This window comes from Sardina pilchardus, chromosome 3, assembly GCF_963854185.1.
Source record: "Sardina pilchardus chromosome 3, fSarPil1.1, whole genome shotgun sequence".
NCBI lineage: Eukaryota > Metazoa > Chordata > Actinopteri > Clupeiformes > Clupeidae > Sardina > Sardina pilchardus.
The window spans coordinates 21540050-21555154 of record NC_084996.1 but is presented as its reverse complement, the minus strand read 5'-3'; the positions used below and the strand labels follow the sequence as shown (position 1 = coordinate 21555154).

Below are 15105 nucleotides of genomic sequence, written 5' to 3'. Positions count from 1 at the left end.
ATGACTGCTATGCTAGCTATGCTAGCGAAGGTCAAAGTAAATGCAAATGAACTCTCCGCTTCGCGTCGAGCCGTTTTATACGGTGGCCGACAGGTGCAAACAACGCGCAACTTATGCAAATCAACAAAATACATACTAATAGAAAAAACGACTTAAGAAAACATCTTTGTCTTAATTTGACAACACGTGAACATCATTTAGAAAACCCGCTGCAAATTCAGAAAACATTTACATTTCGGAAACGAGCTGCCAATTTAAAACACAATTCGCCCTCCGAAACTGAAAACACAAACAGAAACAGAAACACACGAAGATCAGAAAACACATCCTGAAACTGAAAACACAAGCAGAAAGAGAAACACATGCAAATCAGAAAACACATCCTGAAACTCTGTATTAGCCTACTGCTCTAATTAGACAAAACCTGTGAAACGTTACTCAACAATCATTGTTGTTAAAAAGGTTTCGAAGTCAAATATTTTTTTTGTTGCATTAAGAAAAACCTCTCATTAAGCAAAGGGGATTGAACCCACGATGTCGAATCCGGTAACTCTTTGGCTACCTCTGCTAGCATCAGTTTAGTGTCGGAGGCGGCGTTCATGAATTGTTGGCCTTATCCAATTAACTGCCATAGCCTACTCATAACCAAGAGCCATTATTTGGGTAGCCTATTCTGTTTTAGAACTAAACGGGACATTTATTTATTAGAAATAATTACTTCATGCTGCTTCTGTCAACAAAATAAAACTTTGACTACATAGAGTAACAAAATATCAGCAACTATAGATGATTAGCAAAAGCTAAATAAAAATACCAAAACATTTGGATTTTCTGATGACAAAAATATCATGTTGCCCTAACTGTTCATATGACTCAAAAACAACATGTGCATCATCTAAAGTCTGCTTTTATCTGTAAAGCACTTCGTTATTTCATAGCCATCTAGTAGCCTGTGTATTTCACAATATGAGAAGCATATTAAGATACTGTATTATATTAATTTCCTGGAACATATAGAAAACCTTAAATAGTGTACTGTGCTCTAATAGCCTAACGGTAGGCTACACATTAAACAAAACCATGAGGCATTTTATAAATGACCAAAAGTGAAGATAGCTAGCACATTTTGGCCCAACCACGACCAATTCTGAAATTGAATGGAGATATTACATGCGTGTGCCTTAAATAAGAGAATAATTCTGAAGTAATACTCATTATTCTTGTTTCATTGATCTGCCTGTCTAACTCCTGTCTAATCTCTGTTCGCTGATCACGTTGTGTCACCGCAGCCTATGCAGAAAAGCTTTGGATTGAAGCAGCAGTGCTAATCTTGCAGTGCACTTTGCACAAACTGCTAACTAGAATTTTGTTGTCTTCGTATAGGGCGCTAAATATATTGACAACTGTCAATAGCTTGGTAAAATCAGTGCCTATCGCGAGTGACTTTGGTGGGTAGGGAACGACATTTGAAAGTGTCAAAGAAGATGGTAGCTAAGCCACCTCCACTGTTGGTTTATAATAACCCATTACCATATGATGTAAAGGTGTAATTTAAATTATGTGGGTGGTTTCACTCAAATGTCTTGTTTTGTTCTGACATCGCCAGATCCATCATCGAGGTAGGCATCACACAGGAGATGAGTGTGAGAGTCACGGTGGAGAATAGAGGAGAGAACTCCTACGACCCCCGTGTGTTTCTTTTCTACCCTCCTGGCCTCTCCTACAGGACCTTCACCAAGAGCCAGGTGAGGGCAAACAGGTCTCTAGAGCAGTGCACTTGATATGATGCTGCAAGAGCCAGGTAAGGACAAACAGGTCTCTAGAGCAGTGCACTTGATATGATGCTGCAAGAGCCAGGTGAGGGCAAACAGGTCTCTAGAGCAGTGCACTTGATATGATGCTGCATGTGGACATGTGAAGGGAATGAGCTTGTGTGTGTGTGTGTGCTGCTGCAGGGCAGGGTGGAGTGCACTTGATATGATGCTGCATGTGGACATGTGAAGGGAATGAGCTTGTGTCTGTGTGTGCTGCTGCAGGGCAGGGTGGAGTGCACTTCTCTAGACAGCACAGATGGAGTCACCTTGGGACAGACTGACTGCAGCATCAACAGACCCATCTTGCGGGCTGGAGAGAAGGTTTGGGGGAAACCCATCCGACACACACATGCATACACACACACACACACACACACACACAAATACATGTGCACAGAGAGAGAGAGAGAGATCCATTATACAGTAACTAAAGAATGCTAACTCTTCCGTCTGGTTTTTACTCTATGTCTGGTCAAATGCCTAAGTTCAAAGTTTTTTCAGGAAAGGGTTTATTTGCAACTGGTGGAAATTGTAGAGCAAGTTGATGGATGTGAATGTATCAGGTGAAACCAGACCAATATGCGGGGACCAGAATTGTATGGGGACCAGACATTTGTCCTCATAATAGGACCTCTTGACCAGTTTTGCAAGTGGTTTGTTGTCCTCATAATGGTTACTTTACAACACACACACACACACACACACACACACACACACACACACACACACACACACACACTTATTTAAAATGCAACTGGTGACACAAGTAAAGCAAGACAATGTTCAATGTGAATGTCAGATGAAACCAGACCATTAAGTGGGCACCAGAAATCTGTCCTCAAAAGGGACCTCTTGACAGGTGTTACTAGTGGGGACTTGTGTTGTCCTCGGAACACACACACACACACACACACACACACACACACACACACACACACACAGAAATGTGCAAATGAGAATACTTACTCCAAATTGCCTTTATTTTTTGCAGGCTGATTTTGTTGTTCAGTATGGAATTGGTGAAAGCAGCCGTTTTGGTGACAGGATCACCATGCAGGCCCAGGCTTCAAGGTGAGGACTTCCTCACGAAAGGGTAGAGCATGCCTACATGTTCGTTTTAAGAAATCCTCATTGAAAATAAAAATCACCTTGTATGACCAATTATAGTATGTTTGTCCCCTTGGTCCACTGTTTAAATCTATGTCAACTATCAATATTTAACTATGACAGATGTAATCTCTTCCAGTGACAGTGAACATGATCCCAGTAGCCAGCTGTACAAACGTCTGGACATTGGGGTCAAATACAGCATTTATGTAATTCTGAAGAGGTCAGTGCTCATGAACACACACTCAACATTTGATTTGTACAAGCTACAATGAAGACAATCGTAGCTTGTAGAGAAGTGAAGATAGTTGATGACCACCACTATTTCAACACTGTTTAAATCAGTCTCTCTCTTGTACTTTTTCAGTTTTGAAGGAACCACCAATTACATTAATTTCACTGCAGGAGATAATCACTTGCAAAAACCAGTGATACAAGAATTAGAGGTACAGTAGGGTAGAGCATATCAAGTACACACACACACACACACACACACACACACACTCAAACATGCCTTGTTTTCTCATATGTCCTTCAAAATCTACCTCTCCAAATATATCCAACGTTCTCTTTATACAGTGGGTACGGGTTGAGAATGCACCTTCTCCCGCGATCTCAAGCCGATTTTTTTCGAGGCTAAGGCAATGTACCCAAACAACCACCAGGTGGCAGAAAGTTTCATCCCGCATTTCAAAATGATGAAGACCGCATATCCGTCAATAGTCGACTCCTTAATCTCATTTAATCATTACAATGAAGGTGATGACTGGCGAAATTATTCAAACGACGTTTCAATTAACCATTGTTGAAATGAATGAAAATGGTTATAGAAAATCGCCTACAGCCTAACGCCGACACAGCTGATTCTTTGATTGATTCTAAGCTGTTTTGATGTAGGGGATGGGTAAACTGGCGCGCTACAAACATGCTACCAATCAAATGTAATATTAGTAGGACTAGCCTACTTAGACACTTCAGTCATAGGCAACGTTGCCATGTTAATTTGGGCTAGAAGTGCTTGCTTGTGGTGGCGCTCCTAGTCCGCTGCTTCTCCCGAATTGTGTGGCAAATTTGTCAGCAATCAGCTTAAATGTCAAATCATATTTATTTCTCTTTGTCGCCATGGTATTGGGGGAAACGCGGAGAAACGAGATGGACAGTCCTCGTATTTTTTCTTCGCGTTTCGTTATAAGAAATATATAAGTAATAGTTAGTCTTCTTCCGTAGGCTATTGAACAGATACGGGACGCTCTTTGTTCCGTATTTTAAGGAACTACTCAATGCACACACACTACAATGAAAAACACACAAAGAAATCACTAAACATATAGTCTACAACCTAATGACACTTTAATGCAGCGTTTCTCAAACTATGGGCCGCGAAACGTGGAGACTGCTGGTCCGCAAGACATGGAGTGAAATTAGGTCCGGTGATCTGATAATTTGCTGCGCAATTGACCAAGCAACCGCGGACCGACAGAAAAAGAAAGCAAACGTTGCTGCGGAAATGCTTGCTAATTTGATGTGTTTAAACATAGAGCCATACAATTAGGTGTGTCTGTTAGTATGATAATTTTCGAGCATAACTGCTTGTCCATAGCTCAGTGACAGGTGTTAATAGCCTTGCCATAAGCACTGCTGCAGGTGCTTCTTTTATTATGCGGTTAGAGCATAAGCGCTTACTCATATAGACTATAACTCAGGGACAGGTGCAAAACCACCAACTAGGATGGATCGAAGGGCAAGCAAGCACTGCCACACAACGTGAAGGCCTTTGTGTTGTCAACACTAAACAGAAAGTTTCCTACGATGGGGAGAAGTGGCCGCAAAGACTGCATCGATAAGATCAACGAATACAGTAATGTTTTACAACCCAGCTGGTATCCGCTGTTCATTCCGACATATCCCCACTCGGCGGTAGGCCTAGGCCTATTTAACTTTTTTTTTTCAAACAACGTGCCATTCCGACATGAGGTCATTAATAGGCTATTAATGTCATAACTATTAGGCTATCATTACGCTTACTATGCATGGCTGTAGGCAGCTATGAGGCCACTGAGATCTGGACCTCATCGGTTTTGTGAAAGCCGATTGGAAATACATACGTTTAGAGCGAACGTTTCAACTATGTTTGCCATGGTAGACAAAAAAACTCAAATAAAACAATAGCCTAAAAAATAACTGCATGCGTAATGGACACGGCTCTATATCCTAAATAATTTTCGAGGTTCGCCATTTGGTAATATGACCTATCCTTACTGACAATAATTTAGATTGAGCACAACTAAAGTTGCACGAAGGCAAAATACAGTCCTAAAAGCCTATTCTATATAGCCTGGCCAATATTGTAGACGTGCAAAAGCAGCATTTGCGTGCGTGCTTGCCGGTGAGGTGAAGTATGGCTATAGGATATAGGCTAGAGAAGAGTTGGTTTAAAATTCAAGTGTAGTAAAAAAGTTTGTGCACATCCCCGGTCAAGGTGCAGAACAAGAGTAGGCTAAATCATAAAAAAAATGGAAAAAGGTTTGCACACTTGAAATCCTTCTTTTTTGATTTGATTTTATTTTCGTGTGGTCTTCAGATTAAAATTCAAGTACGTGCGCTATTTAACCCCTCGAGACCGACTGCAGTCTGCTGACACAGCCAGACGACTCTCCCAACCCATTCATTCGTTTTGGCCGATATAACCCATTCATTCGTTTTGTGCGTATATAGATTCCTGCATGCTGCATTACCGTGACCCTTAGCCTACCTTGTGGATGATTTTTTCTCATTGGAATACAGCAGGACAGAATGCCTTTTATCTAACAAACGCAAAAGCTGAGATTGTTGGAAGGACTAGGCTACTCAACAAACTTGTTTTTCGTTTCTGGGAGATCTCGTTATCGTTTTGGATTGTCGGATTTTTATACTTATTGTTTGGACTTATGGACAATGAACTTTGAGGGGTGGTTGTTAGTGCTTTACAAAGCTTTGTGTTAATAAGTGTCGGTCCTCCTATCCTTCAGCTCACTGCGCGATGCAGTTGCGCATAGTGGCCACGAAGTCATTAACTGTTTACGACACAATACATGATATTTGTGTTTTTCATTTCTTAGATTTAATGCATGTTTGACATGTAAACAGGCCTTCAGTCCGTTAACTTAAGGCCTTCTTTTGCATGGGGTTGCTCGCATCCGCCCGTAACCTAGACTATTATGTGCGTAGTGGCTGCATACTCTTGATTATAATAAGAGGCAAATTGTTACAGGACAACTTAAACTGACTTCCCCAATGCTTCCCCGCAGCACATTACATTTTAATATAGGCTAATATAGGATGAACAAAGTCTATGCTATATTAAATCCAGTAGCCTAATAATTCTATGTGCCACGTCCGATTTCGCAAGTGATGTAGTAGGCTACGTTTAAACATCGACAAACGTCTGTGAGACTACCCATTTCATGAAGAGCAATTGTCTTGTGCGATCATTCCCCCTCCCCCACACTTGTCTAACCAGTTCACTAGACATTATAGCCTACCTATATGCGGCATTGAGGACCATTGCCTCCCTTCCCCCTCTCTCTCGACAGACACTTCCTGACACTAGGGCTCGGGATCATGACATCAAAACTTCGCGGGCACAGCCACATTGGCAGCTTCACTCCTTAGTTTACCATGGATTACTATGGATTTACTCCCGCCTTTTAGTGTGTTCCTGTTGCTTAGTTTTTGCCTTCTTGGTAGTATGTTGCTGTGTAGTGGGGTGTAACAGTGCAACCCACGATCGCAAGAGGAAAAGAATAAATCGCTACTATATTTCTGCTTCTTGTCTTGTGCATCTGAATGAATGGATATTACGTTCAGTGCGCTACCAAATGGCGGCGATATTCCTAGAATGCAAGGCGTGTGCCCGAGCCCTATTATGTAAATGTAAAAATGTGTGTGTGTGTGTGTGTGTGTGTGTGTGTGTGTGTGTGTGTGTGTGTGTGTGTGTGTGTGTGTGTGTGTGTGTGCGCTGAACCACGAATTCACATATTAACTTTTCTTTTCAGCAGACATCACAATCATAAAAAAATCGCAAAACTTTTTAATAAAATAATGCCTCTTGTCTTATTGGGTTCCGGAGGTTCGTAGAGTACGTTTTGAACCCCGGTCGCTGACGTATGATTAAGATGCCTCAACCAGTTACGCCACAGTTCGAGTGTCAATCTTTTCGCACTTAGCCAAGAAATATAAAGGATTCAGTCAGTCGAGTTCATTTATTCGCGGCATGCACTTGAAACGCCGATCAAAAGTTCTGACATGTTAAACTGACGTTAGTCATTAATTCACCACATGATAAAATGCTGTTATATTGACGCACAGTAGCCCACGGTAGTCTATGTCTATCTCTGAATCAACATGAACATGCATAACGAGATCCATATATTCTAAGTTGCTAGAAACTTCTTTTGCGGAGCTAGGCCTACTAGTCGATGGTTAATGAATCACCCTCACTGCCCTATCGCATATCTGACCATCCATTGTTACAATGTTACAAAATAGGCGATCTTCTCCATGCATGTAGCCTACGGTTATAAGTAAAGTGAGGCATGTAGGCCTATTAAAGATATTTCTGTTAAATACATTTTATTTTCAGTTGTCAAAAGTGGTGGGGACAAAATCTGTGATAAAGTGCTGGGTAAGCTACCCAGCGTCGCCGGTTAAAATGAACATGCCTCCGTTTTAAAATAGCCTATAGGCCTACACATTTCTAAGTATTCCTAGCATAAATGTAGCCTAAATGTCCATCTTGTCCATCTCTTTCGTCTTCGCCTTGACAATAATAGCCTATTCACGGAAATGCGGTCTTGTAACCGTAATGAATTAATGAATTAATAAGGTTGCCTATATCGAGTCTTTCAGGTTGAATTGAAGGCTTCTAAAACCATTTTCATTAATTTCAACAATGGTTTCTTGAAACGTCGTTTGATTATAATTTCGCCAGTCATCACCTTCATTTTAATGATTAAATGAGACGGATTAAATGAGACGGATATGCGGAGCATTTCTCTCCCTCTCCATTGACCAAAACGTTGCTCTGGCATCTCTGCTGGACTGACTGAGTTATAGGCTACGTCGAGTGAGAGAGCCAGCTGTGAGGTACGCTGTAAAACATTCGAAAACTCTGAAACTGCAATCTGACATGCCGAGCGTGATGTCTCTTTTCTCCGCTTGTCACCAGCGCGGTGTCTTCGGGTTTTTCCGTGTTTTCCGGTATGAGCCGAACCTTCATTTTATTAAGGCGGTCTTATGTTGCCCCCTTGCGGTTGCAGTTTTAATTAAAGTCCCGATGCTTCGGGAGTCCCGATGTGCGGGAAAGAAAGGAGCATTCTCAACCCGTACCATCTGTAGATCCATTATAAAATACTCCATTAACTGTGTTAGTGTGTGGCAGCCCTGTTAGAGCAGTGTTTCCCAAATGTTTTTTTCCTCATTCTATTCTACAAAAATAGTGTAGAATTTGATAAAGGCTGCACGCTGAAACCTTGGTAACCCCCCCCCCCCCCCCCCTCTCTCTCCTCTCTCTCTCTCTCTGATTGTCTCACTCACACTCTCCTCCTTTCAGGTGACTAATAAAATCAGAGGACTCAATCTGACTGTTGTTATTCATGTTCCAATAAGACTCCAAGACAAAGATATCTGGACCAATGTGGGCAGTTTGCAAGTATGTGCATTAGTTTATACCAACTCTAGAATAATATTACAATGCATACTGGCATACTTCTTAACGTATACTGTGAGAAGTAGCTTTGGCTGGTGTCTCAGCTTTGGCATAATCCCTATATGATCGCTACGCTACCTATCCTAGCGGTGGTCATAATAATTATTGTGTATTTCACAGTATTGTGTTGTATTTCCTGTAATTCCCTATCATGCCCTGCTAGATTTGTGAATGTATATGTTTAATAGTATAGTCTAATACATTATGTCTTCCCATCACCATTAGATCCAGGGATGCTCTAAAGGGCTTGAGAGGAGTCCAAACATCAAAGACCTGAAACATTTCTTCAAGGACAACAAGGAGCCTGATGTGGTGATTAGCAAAACATTGATTAGCATCTCACACGACCTCAAGGTCTAAAGACAAATGTACACCAGAACCATGTTTATGTGTTTTACTGTCACCAATCACAACTCTCTATTGTTACTCTATTGTTGGAGATAGAACTCCATTAGAAACAATGTAGGAATTTGACCGCCAGCACTTAAAGGGAACCACATTCCCAATGCGCCGTCATATTCCTATATACATCTGTGGTAATGCTGGCAGTTAAGGACGTTTTGAATGAAGTGTATGGACTCACCACAGCACTATTATAATCCTGGTCTTCCTCTCTCCCTGCTCCCCTCGTCTCTCCCTCAGAACTGCTCCATTGCCGTGTGTCTGGAGTTCAGGTGTAACTCCTACATGATGAGAGACGACCAAAACCACTACAGAATCTCAGGGAACGTGAGCTCGGAGTGGATTGAGCAGGTGCTGGATTTGTTGGACAACTTGAAAATAGTTAAAAGTAACCTGTCGCTAAACAATAAGCTACAGTATTATCTTCAAAGGCTCTGCACCTGGAGTATTTCCAGAACAGCATTAGATGGTGTGGGGCAAGCATTAGGGCAGTGGTTCTCAAACTGTGGCACGGGTACCACTGGTGGTACGCGGACTCTCTGTTGTGGTACTCAGGGAGTCTCCAAGATGTTTTATTTCATAAAGACAAAATAATCACTTCAAATGATATAAAAAAATATATGTCATGAAAAATCGTTACATTTAAACTAGTTTTTATCTTTCTTGAAAAACAAACTGTATGTACAATGTAAAATATATTTAAATTGGCCTACACCACTGTATTTTGATGCTGGTCACGGTGGTACTGAGGGAGTCAGTTATTCTCTAACGTGGTACTCATTGTGAAAAGTTTGAGAACCACTGCATTAGGGTTAATAAATACAGTGGAAGTCTTAGTCAGACAGTAGTAAGAAATGGTGACATATAGTATATGGCAATGTATTAATGCTTCTGAATATCCAATATGTGATACATTTGTTTTGGGGAACTGTTTTTTTTTGTACATTTAGTCAAAGTTTTTTGTGATTAATATACCTCTATCTTATCTCTCTATTACTCTCAGACTGGACTGCGTTCTGCTCTGTTTCACTTGGTCAGCTCGGCCACACTGGAGTATGATGACGGCAAGTACATCTTCTTCTCCACAGACTCTTCTCACCAGGCACCAGTCTCCAAGGTAACTAGAGAATATGACAACATTTTCAAAATTTGCATTTAAAGTTAAAAATTATATACACGTAAAGCAATACAAATTTAACTAAAAAAAATTACATTTTGACTTAGAATCTCAACATTCTTCGTATGAACACTTTGACATAAATATTTACACAGCATCTCAAAATAATTTGACTTTTTTTTTATTCTTTTAACTTTCTATTTAAAATATTTGACTTAATGTCTCAAAGTTCTAACTTTCTAAAAAGTATCTATGAATTTGTTCTTACTTTTTTTTCTTTTTTAACACGTGGCAGAAAGGGGCGTTCATAGGTCTGCATTACTGTGCCATGTTGTTGTAAAGTTGTGCATGTGCCTTGCAGATTGAGACTCTAGTGGAGGTCTATGATGAGCCAGACCTAACTAAGGAGATCATTGGTGGAGTGGTGGGAGGCCTTATCCTATTGGCTCTCATGACTGCTGGCCTCGCCAAGGTAACCAGTCAGCACTACACATATAATTTTAGATAGATAGATACATAGATAGATACAATATTGATCCCCAAGGGGAAATTCAAGAAGTGCAAATGAACAAAAGAGGGAAAATGAATGTGTGCCTTTAAAGCCTACCTTACACTGACAGACTTTGACAAGAGTTTGGAAAGATTCATGAAAGATTGTAGTTTTTTAACCCTATAATGCCTGACCCAATAAATAATGGTCAGAAAATTCTATTTTTTAGAATCTGGAGTCTTTATTAGGCCCTTAACCAAAATGTAAAAAAAAAATGTAAAAAATATTTGCAAATACGTTTTTTTGTTTGTATCATATTTGATACATTGGGCATTACACACACGTTGTTCAATAACAAGAACTTGCACATCTGTAAGATTTTTGGTCATCCATAACATCCAAATCTTTCTTTCTTCAAACAGCTGCCTTTTTACATCCATTTCTTTCAATTTGCAATGAGATAACCAGGCAGAAGCGTTACTTCTAGTAGAACTTTTCTCGTCATGCTCTGTATTTGGAGTCCTATTTCTATTTTACACTTCATCATCTGTCTCTACATGGCCCTGTATGTCACTCAAATTGCCATCAAGGAATTTCAGAACATTTTCAGTAGAGAACTTTCTTTTATACCTCTGTAAATTAGCCATAGCATGGATTTTTTTTTTTTTAATTTTCATTAAACACTGTATTGTAGACTATGGAAGACATAATACTCATATAATATCCAAAAAAAAAAAAAAAAAAAGCCCCCATGACCACTGAGGGAATTACCTGCTGTATCAAATTTGATACTAACATTTTCTGCTCGATTTTACACCAAACTACATTTTAATTTTTTTTTTAAAAAAAACTTTGTTTTTTGAACAAAGCAATATTTCATTTTAAAATATTGATACATATGTAAAAGTAAATCTCACCATAAAATCATCAAATTACCAATATCCTTGACCTTTGCATAACCATCAGGGTGCTAATGAGATTCCACCATTTTGAATTGTAACAAACCACTTGTCAGAATTGTTATAATGCAAAAGGTATCCAACAGGAGGCAAAAGACAAGTAACAGATTGTACTGTATACAACTGGGTTTTATGCAAAGTTTATATCTCATGGTGATGCAATGGGTCTCAGAAATGCATGTATCAAATCTGATACGCACGGCACTAATGCCCCTCATTGAAGCTTTACTCAAAAGACTACAATCTTTCAATAATCTTTTCCAAATGAAATTCCAAAGTCAAAGTCTGTCAGTGTAAGGTAGGCTTTAGTCACATAAAAAAAAACATTTGTATTGTTTTTCACAATTACGTGCACTTTTATGTTGGAAAATAGAGAAATTAGCGATATTTCCAGCGCTAATATGGTATAGGCCTACTAGCTCAGAGAGTCAAACTAACCAAACAAACACGTACTGTACATTCATAAACAAACTGTCCATCTTCTTGTCTGCATTTCTTACAATCACTATCCTTTGTCTTTAATTGCAGTCGGGCTTCTTCAAGAGTCAGTATCAGCAGAAACTAGAGGAAGCCCAAGGAGAGGAGGCACCAGCAGGAGAATAACAGCTCCTTCTCTCTCTGTGTGTACGAGTTTGACAGCGTAAGTTGCTGACAGTACATGCTCATTGTGGCCAGACGTCAGACGCATAAAGTGGGCAGAGTCAGGCTGAAACTAATTAATAAAAGATCGCTGGATCAGAATTGAGCACTGGTTGCATGAGATTGGTTTATCCAATGTCACTTCACCAGAGAGGCCTTGCCCATTTCAGAGTCTCTGTCTTGTCACAGATTCCTGTGACCTACTGTATATCGCCGCTGAACTCAGGCCCTGTGGCATGCGTATATGTTTGTGAAACACTGTTTAAAAATGTTTGTGCAAAATATGTACAGTATGTATGGAAGAAAAAAATCATGCTTAATCGACTTTTTGTAAGAGGCGCTCATGAATAATTAGTGAACGCTTCAGTGACACACCTGCGGGGTATACTACGAATCTCGTTGAACATAACCAGGTTTTCTTTGGATAACCTGGATTGCTAAATACGAAAGTCGCAATCAGAGTTGAGTGGTACTACGAAACTCACTCAAGGATGAATTTATCAAACTAGGCTTTCAGCTCAGATCTGTGCGCGTTCTCGTGGTTGGGGTGACTTAGACCAATCGGAAACGTGGAGACGCACAAGACAGCCTAGGTTAACCAACGATTACTTCCACATTTATGAGCGGCAGAGAAATCTAGGGTGGTTTTTTTTAGTGTAACCCATAACATCAAAAAATCGATGGTCATCAAATATTGCATGGTATGCACGTCCATAGTAGTGACATATTTGCACGCGCAACATAGTTAAAAGCGCCTTCGAGATTCAAAATGTTTGCAGAGGCGGGGCTGAACCTGTTCGAAGTATGACAGTTTAGCACACGTGAGATAACTTCGTTTTTCAAGATAATGGATTGGTTAGAATTGGTCAGAGGGCGGTAGTTTTTCACGATTTGAGCTATAACTTAGCACATAACCTGCTCCCGACCAGGTTTGGTTGCGAGCATAAGATACCATGGTGATACAGTACAGCGACGCTAAAACAAATCCACTTTCGTATGACAGCATACCCTGGCTTTGAGCGCAACATACCTTGCTAACCCACTAATCGAGATTCGTAGTATACCCCACTCGTGTAGCTTTCCTGTAAAGGATTTTTGCATACATTTCCCATGTTCCTACAACCCACCAACACCTGGTAATCTGACGTAGCAGTGTACAGGTACTCTTTTCATTAAAATATACAAATGCTTTTGTGCTTCTGAAGGGTGTACCACCGACAGTGAAAAGGATGAGCATGAAATACATAATAATAACTAAATAAGTGTTTGTGTGGCAGGCAGCACAATGTGTGAATTTGTAACTACTGCTATTTTGGATGGTGAACTTATTGGGGCAATAGCTCTGTCACTAGTTTGGAGTTTAACACGGTTTTAAACTCTGTGGTGACGCAAGAAGTCACGTGACGACTTAAGCTCCATTGCTGTGTCATATGCACCTATGGTTTAACCTGCTGCTGCGTTTTACCTTGATCTCAATTGCTGTGTCTTCAAGGAAATTCAAATCACCCACTGGAGGGCGCATTTAGTGCGTGTTAGTCTAATCTCGAAAGGGACATGGTTTTACGGTAGACTAAACCATAGTTTGCAGGGTAGATAGGTGACAGCTTACTCTTCATAAACCAACACACCCACACACTGTTGGCTAGTTTGGACTTATTAGAACATGTTTAGGCATACAAAATACGTAGTCTTATCGTTTCGTAAAGGCTGGAATGCGCACGGAGCCATGGAAAACGAGTGGAATGCGGGTGTAGTGCCCTTGATTTTCCAGCTCTCTGCTTCTAAGCTCTATTGATCGTGCCTAGACTGCCCCGCCAGCCAAATTACATTTGCTGCTGCTAGGGGCGTCTAGATTTCTAACGTTTTCTGGCAATTATAGCGCATTTAGCCACAAGAGTCATATAAAGTATCCCGTCAAGATCCTGAAATGCGGTAAGACTGTTAAATTATGACTGCATCTGCTGGGGTAAAACTCGAAACAGCGTACTTTCCGGCTTCCAGGCAGTTTAACCCCAGTTTAGCTAGGAACCAGCTGATCCTGTCTCATTTGTTACACAGCAATCACGTTCAACTTCGTACGCAGCTCCGTGTTAAACTCCAAAACCTCCGTTTTAAGGACGGTTTTAAAGTGTAGCACAGCTAGCGCAATGCTAACTGACAGAGCAATTGGCCCCTTCAGTACATGATTGTAGACCTAAATGTGTTTACATTGAGGCCCATGTACTTCCATGTATGTGTCTTCTGGATGCACAGTACTCTCATGTATGTCAATGGTTTTGTGATTTCTCTTGTATACACCTTTTGCAAAAATAATTTACTTTTGTAATTTTAGAGTGCTATAATCTCATTAAATGCCAGAAACTGCTATCTAAATTAATTACCGAGTTCAAGTTTCTTTGAGTAAGAACCACCCTCTGAAAGCCCCACTAAGTTCTGCAAACCTAATTTTGTAGAGAAAACAGGCAATCACATACAGTATATAAATCAGTCCTTTATTTAGTGAGACTAATTACGCAAAATTGTGTGTTCTGCATCACCTTCAAAACTGCATACAAAATGGCCTTCAGATTTGGCAATATATACTGTTTCAAACCATGACTTCTCACCACGATACGATACACACCAAATCATCTTAGAAGAGCGGTTGCATACTAATCTAGAATAGCACCAACTTTACATTTGACTACTTCTGTGATGAAATGATAAAACAGACACTCGCATCTAGACCGCTTGTGTTTTAGATTTTCCATTTGGAGAGACTTCCCCTTGTTGTAGATGTGTATTCTGCTTTTTGCGATCAGACCTATTTTTCGTAGATGTGCTGGTTTAAA

The 15105-nt window shown here is 40.3% G+C and overlaps 1 protein-coding gene across 1 annotated transcript in view; it reads left to right on the top strand.

Moving 5' to 3' along the window:
* Positions 1-14645, top strand: part of LOC134077060 (integrin alpha-X-like) — a 47441-nt gene extending 32796 nt beyond the window's left edge. Inside the window, exons 20-30 of the mRNA XM_062532445.1 lie at positions 1607-1745; positions 2037-2135; positions 2806-2885; positions 3061-3144; positions 3289-3367; positions 8512-8610; positions 8893-8979; positions 9310-9420; positions 10073-10186; positions 10548-10658; positions 12164-14645. Coding sequence (XP_062388429.1) covers positions 1607-1745; positions 2037-2135; positions 2806-2885; positions 3061-3144; positions 3289-3367; positions 8512-8610; positions 8893-8979; positions 9310-9420; positions 10073-10186; positions 10548-10658; positions 12164-12238 — 1078 coding nt within the window. The 3' untranslated portion in view covers positions 12239-14645. The remainder of the gene's footprint in view (positions 1-1606; positions 1746-2036; positions 2136-2805; positions 2886-3060; positions 3145-3288; positions 3368-8511; positions 8611-8892; positions 8980-9309; positions 9421-10072; positions 10187-10547; positions 10659-12163) is intronic.
* Positions 14646-15105: the final 460 nt, after the last annotated feature.